The 24,536-nt window shown below is 36.6% G+C and overlaps 1 protein-coding gene across 1 annotated transcript; it reads right to left on the bottom strand.

Moving 5' to 3' along the window:
* Positions 1-454: 454 nt before the first annotated feature.
* On the bottom strand, positions 455-22,968 carry LOC149542579 (uncharacterized). The gene is made up of 3 exons (XM_089797480.1): positions 22,476-22,968; positions 1,103-1,323; positions 455-900 (listed from the first exon to the last, which is right to left on the bottom strand). Exons 1-3 carry the CDS (start codon positions 22,802-22,804, stop codon positions 581-583), a joined length of 870 nt encoding a protein of 289 aa, XP_089653606.1. The 5' UTR covers positions 22,805-22,968; the 3' UTR covers positions 455-580.
* Between the last annotated feature and the right edge of the window lie 1,568 nt (positions 22,969-24,536).

Here is a 24,536-nt window from a genome sequence, read left to right as displayed (position 1 = left end):
ATTGCCAGCCCTATAATGTCCGAAATCTCATCTAAAAGCTAAGGCAAACAATTGAAAACTACTGTAACCATCAAAGAAATAGAAAACTATAGCCCTAAACTATCCATTTACATTAACTACACGATTGGGAGGATCTAAGCAGAACATCACCTAAAAGAAGGGAAAAATAAGTTATTACATCATAAAGCCTCATCTTAATAACGTTGAGCCAAAGATTTCCCAACTTATAGAACACTGACAGTCACATTAATATTTTCAAGTTGTTCATCAAGCCAGGGTAGACTGATGAAATTAAACGACCATCAAATATAAAGCATGACCTTTCCTAAAACCACTGGATATTAGAATCACCATACCTGTCAAATAATAGCTGAAAACAAAACCCACTCTTCTGATGCTTTTTGAAAATTTTCTAGAGATCTAAAATCATTTTGAGAAGAAAGAATGTGATAAATTTTACCTCATAAACTAGCGCCATTTACTTTATAAGGGGCAAAAGTAATAAAAATGCCTTGTAGTTCACATAAGCTATTGTGATTAACTTTGAACTAACTAACTCTCTACCTTCAAAGCAACTAAACTAAATGACACACTGAAAATTTAAAGTAACATTATTCAATTTCCAATAACGATGTCGGCATGAAGAGAAGGCTCTGAATCTAGTTCCTGGAAAGGATTCAAAAACTCTCCTCAAATTTAAATTAATAAAGACCCTGAAAGTTGAAAATTGATATCCATTCTTCGTGTGTGTTGGGCTATTTTTGCTGCCTGGATTCACTGCATCTTTGAATAATAGAAGGATCAGTGTTGCCAGAAGCCAATCGAGGCAGTGGATGCCGATACGACAACCAGTGACCGCTATGGTGATACGATGAGACAGGGATTCCGACGGCAGGGAATCTAAAATTTATTCAATAAGTTAATCAGAAAATGACAATAGCAGGTATATTTGTAAATGAGACATGTTAAAAATAGAAAATGACAATGGCCAAAATGCTAGCAAATGAGCTATGTTAGAAGAACAAAGCAGACTAGAAGCTCGGACATGAAAGAAAATAGTCCTAGTGCAATTCATCTGTGTAAAGTATGGAGGAAATCTTACCCTTGGGCACTGCAGGCCCTGCCACATCATTACCACCTTTCTGCCTCTTACAGCAAAGAAGCTCATCTCGCAAAACCATGTTTTCAGTACAAGTGAAAGCAACAGAATGCTGAAGTTGGTTGCAATAGTTCTCTAACTTCCGACATTTAGACTCAAGGTCTTCAATATAGGATTTCTTTCTTTTGCGTGATTGAGATGCAGCTTCTCGGTTCTTGATGAGCCTGAAAAAATATATGCTATTTTTAAAAAATCCCCAGATTGTGCTTCATGTCATATATTTTCTCTAACTTCTACTAATTTTCCATGGAAGATAACAGTTATAGTTTCCAAATAAAAGAATTTAAACAATTACATTTATGTGCAGAACATCTTATAGAAAAGGTTTCCTAAGCAAGAAGCCTTTACAAATTCAATAATAGCCTTCTGAGACTGTAAAGAACATATGCAAGTGGCAGTAAGGATATGCCAATTAAATAAAAAGTTCACTTCATGGACCTTAACATTATGCTCTTTATATGAATATAACGGCATTTCTACATGGTAAAATGCAATGTCCCTTCTTAAAAGTATTTCTGATTTTTGCCCTAAAGCAGCAATTCCAGTTTAGGATGAGAATTGCAATATATTTACAAATATAATTTTATCAAAACTGAAGACATCTCATTATAATTTTCACTTTAAAATTTTAAGAATAATTAATAGATAGAACTAAATTTCAGTATAATATTCAACTTAAAATTAGTTTCTTAAGGACCTAAATTGATCCCCCTCGCATGTCCTCTAATTAAACCTTCTGCCCTTTATATCCTCCAACCTAAAGAAAAGGTTACACCTCTTCACCATGTCTGCCCTTTGCAAGAGTCGTATCCTTTCACAGTTCCCAGCCTCTAAAAGAGTACAACCCGTAATAATTTTTGACCTTTGAAAGAATCACAACCTTTCACAATTACCATGCACAAACCTTTCATCACTTCTGCCCTTTGAAAGAGACGCAACCTTTCACAATCATTTTCTTATTTTCTTTCCATTACTTTCTTCTTCCATTAATCCTTCCTTGATTCAAATGCTCCAGTATTTCTTCCTTCCTCCATACCTCCTTTCAAATGATCTCTTCTTCCTTTTATATCTCATATTCTCGAGAGTCACAACTCTTCATGTCATGCCTTTTGTCCATTCATTAAACATTATTAAAATTTTATTATATTACATTATTATTATTATTTATTAATTGAAAATCTTATTTTGAAGAGGGAACATTACATCAAAAACTATTAATGCTCAGGCAGACACATTGAGTGGTAAACATGATTTCTAGATGGGCTTAACATAACTTTTAGCCTACATCTCATCTGACATTTATCAAGAGAAAAAACAAGGAGAAGATGGGTTCTAAACATACACAAGATAAAACAAGGATGATTTCAATCTGGGATTGCCAGAGTTTACATTTAGCAATTGATCATAGCCACACTGACCTTGAAACCTCAAATCATGTTGGCTGGCACCACTTCAAGACCCGTGCTATGCACCTGGCGAAAATAGGAAAGTACATATCAACCATTTACTGTTCTACTGAAGCTCCTGCTTTGTTTATTTTGGACATATTGGGAAAATTTACTCAAGGAATTATTAAGGAGTCACCTTATCAACCATGTTAGTTTGACTTTGTATCTCTCGTTTCCTATCCCTTGAGCGTAACAACCAGACATCATAGTGGTAAACAATAGTCGTATTCATCATTGATTCCATTGTAACAAGTCTCTCTTAATTGCAAAGTTTTGAAGCCGTCTTCATTTCCATTCTAATTCCTTTAGCAACAGCAACATATCCACTGATAATTTATTCAAATATAACCCGCTTTTGTTTTGCCTGTGCTTGAAACTACAAAGACATTAGAACGAAGTTAATTTGAACTCACAAAACAGCTTTCCCATTATCACAGGTTAAGTACCACCGATTGTCAAAAGTTGTCTTTTTATGAGCCAAATTACAACTCCTCTGTAAAATAATCATAATGCTATATTGCCAGGAATCAAGTTGCTGAATGGCATTCTCATCATTTGTGGAGGCCATCATTCAAACATTATTGGGAACATCCAGCAAAAATTAACTTTTATGAGTTCTGCCAGGCAATCACTAGATGAAACAACTTAAACAGTATCACAATGGATATTCAATTCAATGCTAGCCTGCCTTGTTGTCACAGCTTCCATCCCTAAGCCTTTTTTCGAAGGGTTTGTAACTGCAAAACCTGCAGAAAAGATTTGAAGTCCAAGTCTTTTTCGAAATTAAACAGGCAAAGCATCTCCTCTGTCAATTTGCTTAAAGGATAATTGAATCTAGCATGGCCAAACTTCAACACAGAACATCTCGTCTACCTAGCAGCACCACTACAATTATTTTCTATATATGATTGCCGAAGTACTGGATTGCACCAACGTTATGTTGGTGAACAGACTGCTTTCCCCTTTATTGAAAGTTAAATAACTTGCTCTATACCTAGGATGGGAAACCAATGAAGCTCACAACAGTTGAGTAAACGTTTCTTTAAACGTTTCCCTCTGAATTCTAAGAGGTACAGCTCCCTCTGATAAATTATCAATAAATATATCTCTAAAGTAGAATAAACACATACACGCACTTTTACCAGAAAGTGCCTAAGGATCTCTTGCGCACTCTTGTGTACGGAGGTGAAATCTACAATTTTCAGATATATAAAGTGACTGAGAAACACAAAGTTCTATCAGTGTTGAACAGAACTTCAGGAAAAACTGAGATATTCTAAATGCATAAAACAAAGTAAGAATTAAGAACATAAGAACAACAAACGTTCCCCTCTGAATTCTAAGAGGTACAGCTCCCTCTGATAAATTATCAATAAATATATCTCTAAAGTAGAATAAACACATACACGCACTTTTACCCGAAAGTGCCTAAGGATCTCTTGCGCACTCTTGGGTACGGAGGTGAAATCTACAATTTTCAGATATATAAAGTGACTGAGAAACACAAAGTTCTCTCAGTGTTGAACAGAACTTCAGGAAAAACTGAGATATTCTAAATGCATAAAACGAAGTAAGAATTAAGAACATAAGAACAACAAACGTTCCCCTCTGAATTCTAAGAGGTACAGCTCCCTCTGATAAATTATCAATAAATATATCTCTAAAGTAGAATAAACACATACACGCACTTTTACCCGAAAGTGCCTAAGGATCTCTTGCGCACTCTTGGGTACGGAGGTGAAATCTACAATTTTCAGATATATAAAGTGACTGAGAAACACAAAGTTCTCTCAGTGTTGAACAGAACTTCAGGAAAAACTGAGATATTCTAAATGCATAAAATGAAGTAAGAATTAAGAACATAAGAACAACAATTTAAAATAGTAATCAATGTTATCAGTAATTGACACAATGGTTCACAAAGTAACCGCCACATCTAAGTTCAAACTCAAAGTCTTGAACTATAATATGTATTGATAGGATATATAAATGTAATTTTCCAAGCTCTAAGTCTTAAAAAACAACATTCAAATTATCCTCTTTACTTTCCACTGATTACCATCCAAAAAGACAAAATGTAATACTACTGTTAAGACTATCTTATCTATATCTAAAAGCCAACCTTTAATTAGTTTTATGCCCCAGCATATATAGTCTTAAAATCCGATAGGCCTCCATCAAAACCCAGCCATCTTGGTTACAAACAGTTACTAAACATAACGAGTTAAAACAGTTTTAAAACAAGAAATCAAAAAGGACAACCACCACATTACTAAGTTTCTCCATCATGTTTATCGTCCTCCTACGTGGCCTGCTTAACCAACTTCCAGCTCCGGAAAGCGCTCGTGAACTCCTGGGCAGCGTGAGAGTGCAGATTCTTTAGGCTGAGCAGTTTCGGCCACAGTAGTGAAATCCTGGGAAGTAGGAGTGTCGCTGTCCCTAATCTTGAGCATGGCATCCTGGAAACTTTTTATTAAGGTTTCTGAATCTGCATTTCATCCTAAGTCACAAGGTTCGAATTCGAATTCGAGTTCGGCAACCATAAAATTCGAACAAAATTCGACAAGAGCATAAATTCGGAAAAAAGTTCGACATTAAATTTGCCAATATATATATGTGTGTGTGTGTGTGTGTAAAATAACAAAGTATTTAAACTTTGTTAAATAGGTTTAAATTCATTATAAAAAGATTGAAACATTTATAAAATATCAATTACGCTTAAATTATGAGTAATTATTGAATAATATAATTTTATATATATAGAATAAATGAGCAATATATTTTATCATTGTTAAATAGTTTTAAATTCATTTCAAAAACATTGACACGTTTAAAAAATATAAGATATTTTTAAGTTTATGATTAAATTTTTATTAATATAAATTTAATATAAAACATAAAATTATAACAATTTAATATTCTAATTTTGTTTAAACAAAACTAAATACCAAAAATGAAAAACTATATGACAATATTAAACTTCACATAAATCGCAAACAATGATAAAACCTAAAACAATAACAATAGTAATAATGCCTAACTATGTTGGCCCACATAAAGTTTGTCTAGCATCGCATTCGGAAAACCTGAGGCGCTTAAAAAAACTGGATAAGCGTTGGAATAAGCATTGGTTCTCAGCTTCTATTAAGCCTCCCACGAGTTTTTACAGTGAAGTTGAGAGCTTCCAGATGCAGCTACATGCAGAAGCAAATGGACTCCAAAAAGCAATGAAGATAGTTGTTGGCCTCCGGTTAAATAACACATTCACTGTTGCCTCTCGACTGCAATATATGATAGCTTCAACTAGGGTAGCCAATGGTGAAAAGGAGAGACCCCGAGCAGCATTGTATAGAAAAAGTGTAGTCAAAAACCTTTAACAATAGTATTTCAAACTCCTAAAATCTGTTATAAATTTTTTGCCTTGATGAAAAAGCCCATCCTCATTTCCGTACGAACACAAGTCGATTTTTAACGAATTTTATGGAAACTGATAAGTAGGAGATAATTTCCATAGCAAGTCAAGTCGTGATGTGAATATCAGGATTTAACTGTGTGATTTGAGTCAAACTCATTGACCCATGTTTCATGAGTAGTGATTCAATATGAATCCATCTCTCATGAGAATAAATGGAACACTTAGCACTCATTGGATCTAGGTGATGCTCACAGGGGTGAAGCACCGGGACTTCCCGGGAGGTCACCCATCCCAGTACTACTCCAGCCTGAGCGCGCTTAACTACAGAGTTTCCTCCATAGTTAAACCCAAAGCTTGCAACCCCATTTGCAAAACCTTCACCAAGTGTTGTGCCTTATGAACCATTCATTAGAAAGCCCCTTAAGCTCATCAATTGATAAGTAGGAGATAATTTCCACAGCAAGTCAAGTTGTGATGTGAATATCAGGATTTAACTGTGTGATTTTGAGTCAAACTCATTGACCCATGTTTCATGAGTAGTGATTCAACATGAATCCATCTCTCATGAGAATAAATGGAACACTTAGCACTCATTGGATCTAGGTGATGCTCACAGGGGTGAAGCATCGGGACTTCCTGGGAGGTCACCCATCCCAGTACTACTCCAGCCTGAGCGCGCTTAACTACAGAGTTTCCTCCATAGTTAAACCCAAAGCTTGCAACCCCATTTGCAAAACCTTCACCAAGTGTTGTGCCTTATGAACCATTCATTAGAAAGCCCCTTAAGCTCATCAATTGATAAGTAGGAGATAATTTCCACAGCAAGTCAAGTTGTGATGTGAATATCAGGATTTAACTGTGTGATTTTGAGTCAAACTCACTGACCCATGTTTCATGAGTAGTGATTCAACATGAATCCATCTCTCATGAGAATAAATGGAACACTTAGCACTCATTGGATCTAGGTGATGCTCACAGGGGTGAAGCACCGGGACTTCCCGGGAGGTCACCCATCCCAGTACTACTCCAGCCTGAGCGCGCTTAACTACAGAGTTTCCTCCATAGTTAAACCCAAAGCTTGCAACCCCATTTGCAAAACCTTCACCAAGTGTTGTGCCTTATGAACCATTCATTAGAAAGCCCCTTAAGCTCATCAATTGATAAGTAGGAGAAACTTTTGAAGTTCGCCCAAATTCGAATTTCATGCATGAAATGCGGTGAACTCTGTGACACAGTTTCCATCTTTGAACTGCAAGATACCAGTAGGGTTGATTATCTGCATGTCCTTTAGAATTCCTTTGTGCATTTCTTTGATCTCATTATCAATCGCCCGCATTTCTTCTAAGGTAGCTTTATATAGGGAGTCTTTCCAACTCATGTTGCTTTTCAATATGAAAAGCATGCATGGATCCACAGTTTTCATGGGATTCTCGGAGAGGAATTTCATCACAACATATTTTTCTACCTCATGCACTTGGAAAGCAATTGCCCGACATTGACCTTGATCTGTTTCCCACATAGGAATGAGAGTTTGGATTTCTCCAAGTAGTACCTCTCCTTCTACATATGTAGTGGTAAAATCCAAGATGGATTTACCTCCTTCCTTCACGACAGACCCAATCCAATCGTTCATTGCCTCTAGAAATACTCTCCCTCTTTGCATCTGTTTAACCAATTGTTGGCTGTCAAAGGAGTTGGGATCAAAAGATTGTGGAACCTAATCAATATATTCGGCCATAGTAACGACCAGTTGTTTCAACTCTCTCTTCTCCTTGCTATCTTTTTCTGATTGATTCAACATGTGGTCAGCCGAGAACTTAAAGATGTGATTGCCAGTATCCCTGGTGAGGACTCCCAAATCCAAATCCATGGTGGTGACCTTAAAATCTTTGGTTTCTACTTCACATGAACCCTCTTTCTGCCTATAGGTGGCCACCTCTCTTGTTACCTTCCCTGTGATAGGATCTTTGGTTAGGCGGGCATCATTGTTTACCTTTTCGTTCTTGGGAGTGCAAGTGGCATATTTGGTGACTATATCTTTGACAGGCATGGAAACTAGCTTGAAGCTGCGCTTCTTGTTCACAGAATTAGACAGCCAGTAAACTAGCTTGAAGCTGTGCTTCTTGTTCACAGAATTAGACAGCCAAAGAGGTATGGTGCTAGCGACTGTCACCCCTTCGTTGGTTCTAGTGGGAGTCATCAAGCTCGATTGAATCACATTCGTAGCACCTACCCATTCTATATCTATCTCTTGATTAATTGACAGCGCAAGATGATCTCCTTTATCCTGGTCTTGATCCATAAGGTTGGGCGCTTGAACTGTCATTTGAAACAACGTCATAGACCTAGTTTTGGACTTGGTTCCGGGGGTTGTTGGTCGGTTTGGTGGTACCACTCCTCTTTTCTTCTTAACTGTAGAAACACAACCTGCATCATCGGATGAAAGGGGGATTTCAGAAGTCAAAGATTTAGAGAAAGAAACAGCCTTTGTAGGTTTTTCGGTTTGCATCGCACTGGGTGGCTTGGTTCTTTTTCCTCGCAACTAATTATCTGTGCAATCCAGTATGGATCTAGACTGGAGGATTATGTCATCCTCCTCATCTCTATTCCAATCAACCTCGAGCTGAACCTATTCAATCATTTCTTTATAACCTGGTTCAATGACTTCTGAGCCATCTTCAATAAGCCCTTCCAATTTGAACTTCAACTTCAGTGAGGTGATTTGAGAAAATGTCAACCTTGAGTGGTCTCTTTTAGTGACCTCTTGTTTGTTGTTGCAATCTTCCCACAAATCTTCAAGGTGAGGCACTGGTTGAACCTAGTTTCCTATACCAAGCACTAGTCTTGCAAATCTCTTATTATTAAAACCCCTTCTTTCTTGGTAGAACCCTAAATTGAAGTTCAATAGGTCGCTCCCTATAGCTGAAGCATTGATCATTGTGTTGCAAGCTAGGAAGCCAAGTTTAATGGAGAATACAAATTCCCATTTCCCTTCAAGAAGGTTGTCTTTAACTACAGAAAATATTTATTTGCATATTTCGGCTAGGACAAAGTAATCTAGAGCATACCTTGGTAAGTTAATTGGTTCTTCCTCAAAACCCCCTATTCTCAAATAGGTGAACCTAGGGAACTGAATATAGAAACTTCCATAGTTTTGAATTAACCTTTGAGCTTCTACGAACATCCTCTGCACTGGGGCTTTAGCAAGGCTAAGGTGTGCATTTCCCAGAAAAACATCATGTACTCTCCTTAAATCCTCTAATACTCTATCTTGCCTTAGCAAGGGACAATATTGATGGGTGGCCCTCTTGGGGGCAAAGGAGCATAGAAGAAGACCAGCCATCAGTATGAATGTAGACAACTTAGTAGGATGGGGTGTCAAAGGGTGGGCCAAAGCGAAGAACCAATGAAGGACAAATAGAAGCAAACGTAGGTTCGAACATATCATTGTCTTTACTCCAAGTTTCATGAGGGACAGCGATGAGATCACTCACACATGCAAGGCAGTAAGACAAATAGGAAGACATATAAAATTCTTGTTTAGAGGTTTGTGAGTGCTTAAGTTGGTTCTTTAATGACCTGGCTATCAACTTGGCCCAGTCGAGAAATTGTTTACCAGTCAAAACAATGTCTATTTAATAAAACATTCATTCTTCAAAAACCAAAACATCAGCTGACCCTCTTGCTTTGTGCAACAAAACCATCAAGTCGTGTATATGGGGTTTCATGTGATCCTTAGTGAGCACTTTAGGCAATCTTGAACCTCCCCTATAAAAGGTTTCTATCCATTTCCTAGCCATTTGGTTACAGTATTTTGAAGGATCTTCTCAAAATTGAACTAAGGACTGGGTAGGGCTGAAACTAGCAAAGGAACACTCTGGTGGTTTTATGACAAATGAGATGGTCTCATAGTCTCCATGGTAATAGACAGCAAGGGTTCCCCCATTTTTATTTAGTATGCTCTTAGCTTTGACGTCATAATAGTCTAAACAATATTGGAGTAATTTTGGGCTTAGCAATGCAAAAGGGAAAGCAGCTGCTTCGAGGAAACCACTTGTTAGGACTTCCAAACATCCTTTAACCTCATCTTGTTCTAAGAATCTTTCTTGTAATTTCTCAACTTCAACTCCCATTACATTAGTATCAGAAATTACAAGCCTCTAGCACTCAAGACTAGAGGTATTTCCGAAAAAGTACATAATAGACTTCATTTTAACAAAAAAAACAAACTTTCCAAATCTTTCCTTCGAAAGAAAAATGACATTACAGAAGCAAAAAGGAAAGATTTTTCAACCCACCTGTACGCTGCTGAAAAAAAACCAAAATACTTCCCTTTCTTCTCCCATTGTCCTGCTCTTGATTTCTCACGAAGTAGGATAAAAAAATGAGTTTCAAACTTGGTTTTAACGAAAGGCTAGCATACCTGGGAAAGTACCGCCGAATGATGAGGTTTTAATGGTGATATTATCGCGGGCCAGTACACACGCTTCAAGAAGTTGTGATGCTTCTTCATTAAATGCTCATTTGAGTAAAGTGTCCTAACCATCATTAGTATTCTTCTGACAACATGATATAGTCTTCAATAAAAGATTTCGTCTTTTCCACTTATGCTGCCCTCTTGTTTTAGATTACGGTAAAAGCAGGTTTTGAAGGGACTCCGAAACCCTTTAACAAAAAGTAGAAAGATAAAGCATTACAGCCCAACAGGAAAAAGAAACCTGCAACAAACTATAGAACATACGCTGCCCTCTTGTTGCCCGTACTAGGTGATAATAATTCAGAGGGGATGCTTACATCATCATCAGGACGTCATATCCTATACCTTTGGGACAACTATCGTGTCAAACACTGATTACATTCTTGGGTGTTGATTCTCAATGTTAGAACTGCTTTGAACTACTTTGAACCTTGGTTCAAAGTGGTTCAAGAAACTTATTCACAAGCATCTCACAACAAGGTTCAACTTTACGCGCCTAAGTCAAAACATCTTGAAGGGCTCAACGCATATTCCAAGAGGTGGACCCCAGCAAGTGAAGAGAAAAACAGAGGATTGATCATAGCAACTCAAAAACTAGGGCTAACATGTGCTCTGATTGAGGACTGCATGCATGGAGTACGTAGAGAACTCGGATCGCTGGGAACAGAAATTGATTGAAAGGGAAAGAAATAGAAACAACAGGCAGAACAAAAAAAACAAAAGAAAGCAAAAGGTTATGTACAAGAGGAAGGACGCATCGAAGGAATTACAACTTAAGCAATTTCAAGTCCTGCCCATTGTAAGTGAAGGGAAAATGAGTGCCATCTGGATAACTAAAGCAGAATGCATTTGAACCAATGAACTCTAAGATAACAAAAGGGCCTTTCCATAAAGAATCAAACTCTCCATGCGCTCCCTTAGGTTCTCTTATCATATCCCACAACAAAACTTTGTCGCCTTTCATGAAATTACAAGCCCTAACCTTTAGGTCAAAAATTTGTTTAACTTTCAACTAATGTTCAGTGATGTGATCCACCAACTTATCTCTTTCCTCTTCAAGTTTAGTTAGGTACATTACTCTTTTCTCCAAAGAGTGCTGAAAAAACGAATCTTTGATCACTAATTGTAACTTCACAGCTGACAATTCCACTGGTAAGGACACTTGTGCTCCCACTCCATAAACCAATCTGAAAGGTGTCATTCTAATATCCCTTTTTGGTGTGATCCTATCAGCCCATAATGCCTCATACAATTTCTTGTGCCTATTTCAAGCATTGTCACTCACTAACTTCTTCATTATCATGACCAAATTTTTGTTGTTGGATTTCACATGTCCATTACCTTGAGGAAAGAAATCTGAAGGTGAGCTAGAGATATGCCGTGTTCATAACAGAACATTGAAATTTGTTCAGAGGAGATATATATGGTGTTGTTTGCAACTATTTTCTAAGAGATCCCAAATCTGACAAAAATAAAATTCACCAGGAAGTCGCACACTACTTGAGAATTTGCTTTCTTTGTAGGAATCGCCTCCACCCATTTAGTAAAGTAATCAGTTGTCGTCAAGATATAAACATGACCGACACTAGATGGCAGGTTCAATGGCCCTATAAAATCTATGCCCCACTGGCAGAAAGGCTCATCTATCACCACTGACTTTAAAGGTAACGTCACAAGTTCAGGACGACCAATGAAAAGTTTGCACTTCTCACAGTTTTTGACGTTCAAATACGCATCTTTGAACATCCCTGGCCAATAGAAACAGTTCCTGACGATCTTGAAATCAGTTATTGTAGAAGAGAAGTGTCCACCACATACATCAAAATGATATAGTTTCAATAATTTCTCTTGTTGTTCACTATCCACACACCTTAGGAAGGTTCCATCGATCCCCCTTTTGTACAATGTACCTTGTGAAATCACATATTTGGTCGTATTTAACCTAAGCTTACGCTTCTCTTTGTAACTCAAGTCTTTAGGGCATTCGCCATAGGTCAGATAGTATACTAATTTGAGAACCAGGGATCACTTGAGCTAACTAGTAAGACTGTGGAAACAACATGTGTATCTTCTTACATTGGTTCCTTATTTTCTGCTATTAATCTGCATAATCCCCGCCCTCTAACTAAGTTAATGGGTTTAATAGTGAAGTCGTACTCTTGAATCCTAGCTATCCATACTGCTCTTTTATTTACTCTGATTTCTTGTTGAGTCAACACACTTTTAATTGTAGTCTTTGGTACATATACAGTTGAATGGGAATGTAAAATGTAATACCTGAATTGCTTTAATGCTTCAACTACAACAAATGCATGTTTTTCAACCTCAGAATAATTCAGCTCATGTTTAATTAGAGGTATACTCATGAAAGCAATAGGAGCTTCTTCATCTTGATCATTTCTTTGAGTTAAAATGCCAGACAGGGTGTGTTTTGAGGCATAGCAATATATGATAAAGTCTTTCCTGAAGTCGGGATTGACCAACATTGGAGCATGGGAAATGGCAATTTTGATATCTTCAAAAGCCTTCCTCCCTTCTTCAAGACACTTGAATGGACGTTTTGCACTCATCATACTTAACATGTGTCTTACCTTCTCTGAGAACTCGAGCACAAAGCTTCTCAGAAAATTTATTTGGCCAAAGAAGGATTTCAAATCACTTCTATTTGTAGGGAGAGAGAGCTACTGAATCGCTTTCGTCCTATCAGGATCAATCCTTATCCCCTGTCTAGAAACAATGTGTCCCAGGAGTTTACCTTCTTCTACAAAGAAAATTGACTTCTTAGGGTTTAAAGGTATGCCATGTTGTGTGCACCTATGCAATACTGCTTCAAGATCTCTCAAATGATATTTTCTCCTCTTAGAGTAGACCGTCAAATCATCCAAGTCATCCAGGTTGATCACAATGATTTTATCTCGTAGATCTTTGAATGAAGAATTCATCGCCCTCTAGAACGTTGTCGTTAATCAGTTTGAAAGGCATTCTATTGTAAGCATAGGTACCCCATGGTGTGATAAAGGTCATTTTATGCCCGTCCTCTTAAGATACACTTATTTGATTATATCTTCAAAATTAGGGACCTTGATAAAGGTCATTTTATGCTGGTCCTCTCACATCTGCATCCCAAAAAAAATTCCCACATCTGCATCCCAAAAAAAAAATTCCCGCATCCTGTATCCACCTCCGAAATCTGCATCGGAATCAGTAACTTAGCTTCTAAGAGGAGGAAATGGCATTTAGAGGGAGTGAAATTATTCTGAGGATTCAAGGCACAAGCTGAGAGCATTAAGGATTTCTTTGCAATCTCTACGACAATAATCAAGAGTGAATTTCGCGCAAAAGTGAAGGTGTCAACTAAGTGGGTTCCAGTGTTGTAAGGCCAAGTGCTAAAGTCCTTGGAAAAACCTCTGCAGCTGTAGAGAACAAGATTGCACAGTCAATTTGGATTTGACATCGGTAGCTCCGCAAACTTATTCAATAGAGGGTGACCTGGGATGAGGTCGAGGAGGGCAGTCCTGGAAACTAGTATGTCAAGAGTTTAAAAGGTGTGTGTTGAAAACCATTATTCTAAGGCAAGCATTGCAGGCAATCTTGAACGAGGGGGGTCAAGAAGTTGATGAAAGTGTAGGAAGATTCAGAGGGAGCTTGAGCAACAAATTAAGATTATCAAGTCCTTTGCAGAGGCTCAGCAAGCTCAAGAACCAATGTGACTTCTCAAGCTCATTGTTTGGTCAAACATTGGTAGATTTGGTTTTGACATTGGTAGCTTCACGAACTTATTCAATACAAGGTGACCTGGGATGAGGTCGAGGAGGGCAGTCCTGGAAACTAGTATGTCAGGAGTTTAAAAAGTGTGTGTTGAAAACCATTATTCTAAGGCAAGCATTGCAGGCAATCTTGAACGAGGGAGGTCAAGAAGTTGATGCAAGTGCAGGAAGATTCAGAGGGAGCTTGAGCAACAAATTAAGATTATCAAGTGCTTTGCAGAGGCTCAGCAAGCTCGAGAACCAATGTGACTTCTCAAGCTCTTTTTTTGGTCAAACATTGGTAGATTTGGATTTGACATTGGTAGCTTCACGAACTTATTCAATACAAGGTGACCTGGGATGAGATCGAGGAGGGCAGTCCTGGAAACTAGTATGTCAGGAGTTTAAATGGTGGTGTGTTGAAAACCATTATTCTAAGGCAAGCATTGCAAGCAATCTTGAACGAGGGGGGTCAAGAAGTTGATGCAAGTGCAGGAAGATTTAGAGGGAGCTTGAGCAACAAATTAAGATTATCAAGTCCTTTGCAGAGGCTCAACAAGCTCAAGAACCAATGTGACTTCTCAAGCTCATTGTTTGGAAAAACCTCTTTAGCTGTAGAGAACAGGATTGCATAGTCAATTTGGATTTGACATTGGTAGCTCCGCAAACTTATTCAATATAGGGTGACCTGGGATGAGGTTGAGGGTAGTCCTAGAAACTAGTATGTTAGGAGTTTAAAAGGGGTGCGTTGAAAACCATTGTTCTAAGGCAAGCATTGCAGGCAATCTTGAACGAGGGGGGTCAAGAAGTTGATGCAAGTGTAGGAAGATTCAGAGGGAGCTTGAGCAACAAATTAAGATTATCAAGTCCTTTGTAGAGGCTCAGCAAGCTCGAGAACCAATGTGACTTCTCAAGCTCATTGTTTGGTCAAACATTGGAGCCAATTATATTTTTTGTGATAATCAAAGTTGTGAGAACACTACCCTAGCTGAGACGAAATCTCAGCATTCAATTATTCTTATTCTATGCTATAATGCATTTTTCTCTAAGATTGAGAAATTTGAGGTAAAAGCCCTTGTGATGCATTTTTTCTCTAGGACAAAGAAATTTGAGGTGAAAGCCCTTAGAGAAATTTGAGGTGAAAGTGTGATAGTATCATGGAATCACTTAACATGATGTTCACTATGGCTACTCCCATGCGTGAAATAAATATAAACACAAGCTCTCATCACGGAGTCACTCTGTGTTTTTGTCATGGAGTCTCTCAACATGACATCCACTATGGCTACTTCCATGAGTCAAACACATGATCATAGATATGCAAGATATCATTCGAAGCTAAACATCTTCAATACTCGCTCTTAGGTGAAGAAGATATCACACATCTCAACACTCGCTCTTAGTGAAGAATATATCTTATCCAAATGTCATGGAGTCTCTCAACATGACAATCACAATGGCTACGCACCAATGTGTGAGAAAACCAAATACTTTATGACAAAATGTCTCAATGTGATAGTGTCATGGAGTCACTTAACATGATGTTCACCATGGCTACTACCATGCGTGAAATAAATATAAACACAAGCTCTCATCACGGAGTCACTTTGTGCTTTTGTCATGGAGTCTCTCAACATAAGATCCACTATGGCTATTCCCATGAGTCAAACAAGCAATACCCCAGTCTAAGATTTACACAAGGGCTTTCACCTCAAATGTAATGCATTTTTCTCTGAGACTAAAAAATTTGAGGCAAAGCCCTTGTAATACATTTTTCCCTAAGACAGAGAAATTTGAGGTGAAAGCCCTTGTATAAATCTTAGATGGGGGGTATTACTTGTTTGACTCACGTGTGTAGCCATAGTGGATGTCATGTTGAGAGACTCCATGACAATAGCACAGAGTGACTCCATGATAAGAGCTTGTGTGTATATTTATTTCACACATGGGAGTAGCCATGGTGAACATCAATCATGTTAAGTAACTCTGTGATACTATCACATTGAGACATTTTGTCATAAAGTTTTTGGTTTTCTCACAAATTGGTGTGTAGCCATTGTGATTGTCATGTTGAGAGACTCCATGACATTTGGATAAGATATCTTCTTCACTACGAGCGAGTGTTGAGGATGTGTAACTTCAGATGATATCTTGCATATCTGTGATCATTAACTTTGTCCAAGAGAACCATCAAAATGTTCATTTATTGTTCTTCATTCTATGTGTCATATATGAAATAAATTATAGTCAGTTGTTATTCCTCAATTGATCTTCTTTCATATTGCAGCCATTATTTTTTCTTTTTCTATCATTGACCTTAGCCATCAAATGGTTTGAATTTTTTCATATTCTCATGCAATGAAGGGTCAATCAATAAAAAGCGTGGACGAGCCACCACCTTCTATAACAGCAGTGTCTTAAATGGACAAAGGAAGATTAATTTTGTAAGCCCTGTCTTTTGAGTTTTATAGAATGCGTTCCATCGAGACTTGGTGTCTTGTCTAAGGCTTTGTGGTGTCAGTTGAAAGTATTTTCTTCTTGTTTTCCATGACTAGCGTGGGTGATTATTTCATGTCTATTGAGGATGATATGAGAGTAAGTGTTGATTATCGTGGGTTATTATTATAAGATCAGCTAAAGTGTTTATTGTTGTTATTACAATGTCTAGCATCCATTGCTTTTACACGAGTATTATTTGTGACACATATCTATGGTAGGGTCCAATATTATTGTTTAGAGAATGTCTTGTCTTGATGGTTAAGTATTTGTAGACTTAGTACTCATTTTATTGTTCAAATTGTCAGCATTGTAAAGTTCTGCAATCATTATTCAATAAAGTGAACTTTTAGTGTGGCTGGGATTTTTCCATCGAGTAGGATAAACTTGCTAGGATTCTTATGTACTGAGAGGGAATTAGTACAAATGGGTAATGTATAAATTCAAACACCGATTTGTTAAAAATATTATCTTCCAAATCACTAAGCATATAATTGATGCAAGTAAATAAAAGGAAATAATATCAACCATAAAACCATCACACATAACATAGATATTTTTGTATTGTAGAAGCCCTTGTTAGAGGGTGAAAACCACGATGGAAATGATAATCACAAACTTGCTACCACGGTAAATGAGCTGCCATATTAGGAGCTACAATAACCCTTTCTCAGGGTTCACCCTATTAGGAGTGATTTGTACCTTGTTAGAAGTACAAACAAATCTGTAAAGATCAACCTTGTAAAAGGATTTTAAATACTCTTTTAAGAGCTTACCCAGTTAAGGGATTTACAAAAAGAACCTATTAGTGTTCACCTAATCCAAGGATTTACAACAAGAACCTATTAGTGTTCACCTAATTCAGAGATTTGTTTGCTGCAATTATTAGGAAACAACATATTCATTGATCTGGATATGGTATTGCTTGCTTGTCAGATCCAATCCACTCTATGCACTTCTACAATTGTTCTCTTCTCTACTCAATATCTTGATCGCAAGCTTCACACTTCACAACCAACCACTCTTTTTCATCACATAACTCCTTTAAGAATAGTTTTGTTAGAAACAACTTTTGCCTCTCAATCCTAGTCCTTGATTCAAACCTTAAGCTTCCTGCACAAACACCTTAAGTATTTCACATATCTCAATGTCACAATAAGTTTTATCATGACCATGTTTTCCCATAATAACTATTATGAGTTGTTCCTCGAATACCCAAAAAGGGTTTAGCTAATCTAATGATAAAAGATTCCTTACAAACAACTACAATTTGACCAGATCCTTGGAGTTGTTTATCTTCAAATATCCATATACTTTTGCAAAAAAATTGTCCAAGGCTAACTACCAGAAATGTTTTTTCAATAAAATTGGATAGGGAAAAGTACAAATTCAAATAGAAAATAATATTTTTGCATGAATCAAATTTATAAATTTCCCTCTTCTTGTCCATAAAATAGCATTTGGCTACTTGAAAAGTATTCATGTCATTGTTAGAAATTGAATATTCATTTAGTAATACTTTTTTATAAGTCATCAAACGACAGTATGGAAAACGATTAGCAATACTATATAAATAACCTAGGAGACCTAACAATGCCTTCAACAAGATCTTCTCTATCAATTATCCAAGGTATTCAAAAAAGTTTTGACTCCTCGAATGCATCGCTTCAAAACTACCTTATACTTTTTCAACGATCTAAAAATGTCAACTCATCATTACCATAACCTTCAAGCTTTATCATCACATCGCCCAACATGATCGCACAAACTTTGCTACTCATATGTAATGTCCCCGATTTAGCAGGTCTCTAGAGTATGGTGTTGTCAGCTCATCATTGCGACTCTCGTGAGTTAATGTCTGGATTTGGGGGTCTTTGTTGAGAGATTGCTATTTTAGGACTTACTATTTTTAGCAAGTCACTCTTGGCAAGTTGCTATTTTTAGACTGCACAGATTAGGCAGGATGATCAGCTGACTTTGGATATTTGATCTCTCTTTAGGTTTTTCTGTTGAAGTCATATTTATTGGAGAGTAGCGATGACGTCAGGCAAGTGCAAGAAGTGCCTATAAAAATAATGGTTAACTTCCCAGCTCTGCTCTTTGCCTCTATTGAGTGGCGGCTATTATAACCATATACTGCCTATTGGATCTTTCATATCAGGAAGTCGTTCGTCTTTCAAGATGTATGTTTCGCAAGGCACGATGTCAGCTCTGTCGACTTAACCTTTCAGCCTGCCACTCGACTTTCAGTATCGTGTCTTGTCGGGCCCTAAACGGACTACATGGGGGAAAGGGAGGCGGCCTTTCAGTCTTCGTGCCAATGCCTACAGACCGAGATGGTCGTCTTTCTCTTGCGTCAGTGTTCTAACCTTAGAATGCAGCAAGAACTACTTATTCCACCTCTCCTTTCCTTTGCAGCAGGCCACTTTGAAAGCCCCAATCCATTCCCGACGAATGTCTGGATCGATATAGCAGCAAATAGAGTTGCGTAGATGGTAGCATTCCAGGGAACTCGATCTTATAAATATACCGTGGAATAAATACATTAGATTGACATATTGATCTATTATATAGTGATACCACCCATGAGTGATACTGGCACGGATCAATTGACAAGACAGAATGATCTATGAGAGAGTTATATAAGTGGTGGGATTTGTTGGTCATATAATAATATAGGGGGGATTAGGTTGCCTTGAATCTCTGTCAATGGACCACAATATCGTACCCGGCTCAACCACCACTGAAGAGCGAAGAATCTATCAATCAATGCTAGCCACTGTCGTGCACAAGAACAAATAGTGAACCAGAAAGAATAACTCATTCATCGACTGAACTTGGCACATAGACCTTCCCCTACTGTCGAGTGTATTGGGTTTCTAAATGGAAATGGAAAGCCAATGCCTGTATATGTGGATGAATATCCCACCAATCCATAATGTAAAGCCAATCCGAGCAATGAACTCCAGGTGTAGTCTATGGTACTACAACTATTGCTTGAACTCATGGTTGGTATGGTCCTGTACTATTGGTTGGTATGGTCCCCCGCAACTACTCGTATGATCCTGCAATTCCTCCTGTTGGTATGGTTTCTTCCCCTAGTATGGTCTTGCAACTCGCCTGCCTGTGCAACTCCTACCTGTCTGGTATTGTAATGCAGCAACTCCTGGTATGGGGTATGGTATCTCTCGTGCCCTGATATGGTATGTTTTCTCCCGTTCATTGGCCTTAATGATTATTTAATACTCATTTAATAATCATTGTACTTTATATTATAAAGTTGCTTTTTAAGTGAAAGGTCTGTGGGTGAAGCTAAATGGCCCAATGGGCATTATAAATATGGCCTTTTTGTGAGAAGGGAGACATCTTGAATTATATATTTTCTCATTAATTGTTTGGCTAAAGGTTTGTGTGAAGTTTCTGAGGATTGTTCTGAGTATTGTTGCAATTTGTTGCTGAGGTATAACAAATTGCTGAATTCTCCTACTGTTTGAACTGTGACTAAGGAGAGGTCTATTATCAAGGAAATTAAATAGGTATTGAAGGGAGATATTATAATTCTCATTACCAGCAATTTGTCTGAGGTATTGCAATTATCATTGCCTGCAATTTGTATTAAGGAAGGAGTTGAGATATTACAAGTTGGTGCTACTGTTCAAGGGAAGCCATACACAAATCTCAAACGCAGACCTGCAAATTAAGAGGTCGTGATTCAATTAGGAGACTATACGAATTTGTGTAAAGCCTGTGATCCATTTCCATAACCTGGCGGCCATTGTTTGTGACCTGCAGTTCGCCATTTGAAAGTTCTGATTATATCTGAGGAGGTTGGAGCATTTGTACAGGCCTGTGTTTCCAGTTTTCACCACTAGCATGGGCAATCAGAGCTATAAGCCAGCGTGAGCTTACATTTCAAAGAGGCAGCCCTACTGGGGTAGAAAAAGTGACATTTCACAGCAGCAAGCTCCTTGCACGTGCCCAGCAACCTGCACATTTGTTGATGGCAAGGGCATTCATCATTTACGGCGGGGATTGGCAGTAAAGGAAGGACATTTGGTGGCACAGCTAGGCATATTTGACTGCAGTCCAGGTGCCAATATTTATATATGTAATTCTGATTTGAGGTTCTCAATTAAAATAAAAGAATTTCCTTGCAATATGAATCTGAATCTACATCTTCATTTCAAAAAATTTCCAAATTATTACATCATATTGGACTAGGGAAATATTGAATAAGTTAGGAAACATATAAACATTGCAAACAATAAATTGTGCACAATATTCAAAATTGGGAGCCGGCAACGGTTCTTTACATCATCAACCTGGAATCTTCTTCTTGACTTTAAGAACTCAAGTGTTCTTAATTGTCTTGATAACTGTGACATTTCAAACTTGTTTATCAATCAACCAATTAGGTTGTGGTCATGACTATGATGAAAGATAACCATTATGATGTTGTTCTTGTGATTGCACAACACAATTACACCTATACAACGATCACCATCAAAGTGTTGTCTAAGTTGTTAACCGCTCTGCTGGAGTAAACTTTTTGTTGCATCACAAATCATAAGCTTATTCTCACCGGTTGTGTCCTGCCTTTATTCTATCTTCACCAATCATTATACTTATAGCTATTCTGACTTAGTTGCCATCAATGACAACCAACCAAATATCTTCTTATGGTTGCCACAAGAAATGGGTCGGCCTTAATTCAACATATGACAAATTTTAAAGTCAGTTAAACTTTGATTAAGACTATAAATCAAATGTTCCGTGCATCCAGCATACCATCCCTATTGATGTTTTAACTATGTAGTATGATTTCGATGGTTTCTCGCTTCTCACAATTGTCTTTCTATGACATATAGATTTAGTTTAAAGCATAACCATTAGATTTCAGAGGGAAACATTGCTTATATCTAGATACAACTGAGTTCCAATTATCCATTCCTAATTTAAAAAATCTTCAGAAACCCATATTCAGTTATATATGTGGCTTTCCTCCTTTCTTCCTTGTAGGCCACAAAAAATGGACCAAACAAATTTCAAAATATGACAATTTTACAAGATAGTTGAAAAGGATATAATCATTGCCAATAGTGGCATGTTGTGATGGTTAAGTTGTTGAGTTGGCATCCTTGCCATCAAGGTTCAAATCCAGTGGTGATGAGGTCCCCCGTTTGTGGCCTCACTGGTTCATAGCTCCAGGTCAAAGTGTTTACCCCTCTTTTTTTTTAAAAAAAAAAACGAGAGAGAAGGATTTAATCATTTAATAAGTTATTTCATTAAGAATATGAATCAAATGTTTCCATGAATCCAGCTTCTATCCCTCTTGATATTTTTACTATTTTAGATGGTTACTCAATTCTCACAATTGTAGTTCTATGACATGCAGATTTAGTTTAAAATAGACTAGAAAAAAGAACTGAGAGACTTTTTTCAGTTATTTTTGTTTTTTGTTTTCGTTTTGAAAAAAAAAGCAGCTAGAGCTCGAAGCTGGATGATTAAAAGTACTACATTCTAGACAAGCTGAAAAGATAAATAAAACATATATGTGGGCTTCCCAAGGGAGGTTACTGATACGTCAGATTAGTTCCTGCTTGACTGCTAAAAATATGAACAAATCCTCGATATATCTTGTTCCTGGTGGATCCTAAGCTCCAAATTGATGAACTCTCAATTGACTTTTCCTAAAGGACCGAAAAGCGAAGGAGATAAGGCAAGAGAGAATTACCTTAATTGGCGCTTGGAATCAGGATTTTCGCAACTTCTTTTGGCCTCCTGCGCCTGACAATCACTCTTCGGTTGAGGAACCGCGTGGGCATGCTCTCGAGGGTTTTGATTACTAGACGCGGACGAAGAATCGTTCACAGGCAAACCCTCGCCATTGTCCACCTGGGTCTCTACAAGATGATCTTCGTCTACGCCACAAATAAGGTCATCAATATCGAAATCTTCAGTCGGCATCCACGTCAACCAGTCTTCCAGATTGCCCGCATCTTCTTCCAAACTCTGGCAACCCACTTGGAAATCCTGTGAGCCCGTTAAAACTTCATCAGCCATGGTTTTCTTGTTGCAGGATTGGTAGGGTTGGACAGACGATTACAGACGATTAAGGGATACTAAGAACATGATATTCAGAGTAGGAAGCATCTCACGAAAGTAAGCTAGTGGTGACCCCGTTGCTTCGATGCTTCCATACCCCGCTGTTTTTTTCCCTTGCACATACCTACAAGGCAACGACAGCCTAATTTATCTATTTTTTAAGATAGCATGATAATTATCAATTGGAAGGTCTAAAGGGCTTAATTGGCATATATATATATATATATATAAGGTATGGGCATGTACTTGTCACTATAATTTTGTTTTATAATATTCTATAGTAAAAACAAGGAGCGCAAACTCCAAAGTTCTTGCCTTCACGATTTTATGGTTGATTGAAGTAGATTTTGGTTAAAATATAATGTATTTAGTTTAATAAAATAACAAATAAATAGTAATGACAAATAGAATATTATAGTGGTAAGCTAAATTAAATTACAGAGTATAGTCAGTATATTATTAAATTATATAACTGCAATGATATATATTAATTAAAATAGTAAAAAAAAATATAAATAAATATTATAGTATCATGGTAAATTAAAATTAGATGACATCGTAAAGAACATTTATGAATTCAAAGATATTTATGAATTAATTATATATAAGATATAGATAAAATTATATAATTTTTTTTAAAAAGAGTTAAATTGATTAATTTTAATGATGAAATTGTTTGATATATATTATTTAAGCGATAAATTCATCTAATTGAAGAAGGTGGACAATATTCTTAAGCTTAAATCTAATGCATAAAAATAAAAAAACATAAATTAATTTAACAATAACATTTATGTTTTAAAAAACCAAACACACTTATCATAAATAAAGTTGATAATATACAAAGCTAAACAATTTGAACTTTATTAAAATTGATACAAAATTAGTATTATGTATTTTAAAGTATAAATTAAAAATATCAATATAATAAAAATTATATATATAAATAAAAAATAAACAATAAATCTATTAAAAGCATTGGTTTAGATATGTCAAAATAAAAGAAACTAAATTCCAATTTAAACTTATATATAAATTAAAATTAAAATAAATATGAAATTAAGCTATATAAAAAATAATTTTTGAAAATTAACAATTTAAAAGAGTTAAAATGTCTATATTTGATTAAAATACCTATACTTGATTAAAATATCTATATTTAATAGCATTTTACAAATTACAAAAATAAACATCAATTAAAAGTGATTGTCTTTTTTTTAAAAAGTTTGTCCACTAGTCACAAATGTGGAAAAGATAAAATTGAAATTAATGCATTCATGAGGTGTTAGGAAAATGATTATTTTTTAATAAAATTCATCCACTTGTCACAAGAAAAGAAAAGATAAAGTTGCAATTAATGCTTGCATTAATAGAGGTGTTGGAAAAAATAGTTGTATTTTTGTTGAAAAAAATTAAATTTTTTCATTGCCTTTTTCATCATGAGCCAATAAGGTTTTCAAAAAATTGTATTTTTCAATTCCAAAAAATCATGCAAATTACAAAACCTTTTGCAAACATTACTATATGAATGAAATCTAAAATCTGATTGGTGGAGCTATTAATACAATGGACTAAGCGAAAGCATAAGTTACCTGTCGTAGGCAGGAACTAAAAAAGGTTCAAGATAATTATCCATTGGAAGGTTTAAATGGCTTAATTGGCATATATATATATATATGGTATTGGCATG

This window comes from Cupressus sempervirens, chromosome 8 (assembly GCF_028749045.1).
Source record: "Cupressus sempervirens isolate cs-2001-9-10 chromosome 8, ASM2874904v1, whole genome shotgun sequence".
Taxonomy (NCBI): domain Eukaryota; kingdom Viridiplantae; phylum Streptophyta; class Pinopsida; order Cupressales; family Cupressaceae; genus Cupressus; species Cupressus sempervirens.
This window is presented reverse-complemented; position numbering and strand designations above follow the sequence as displayed.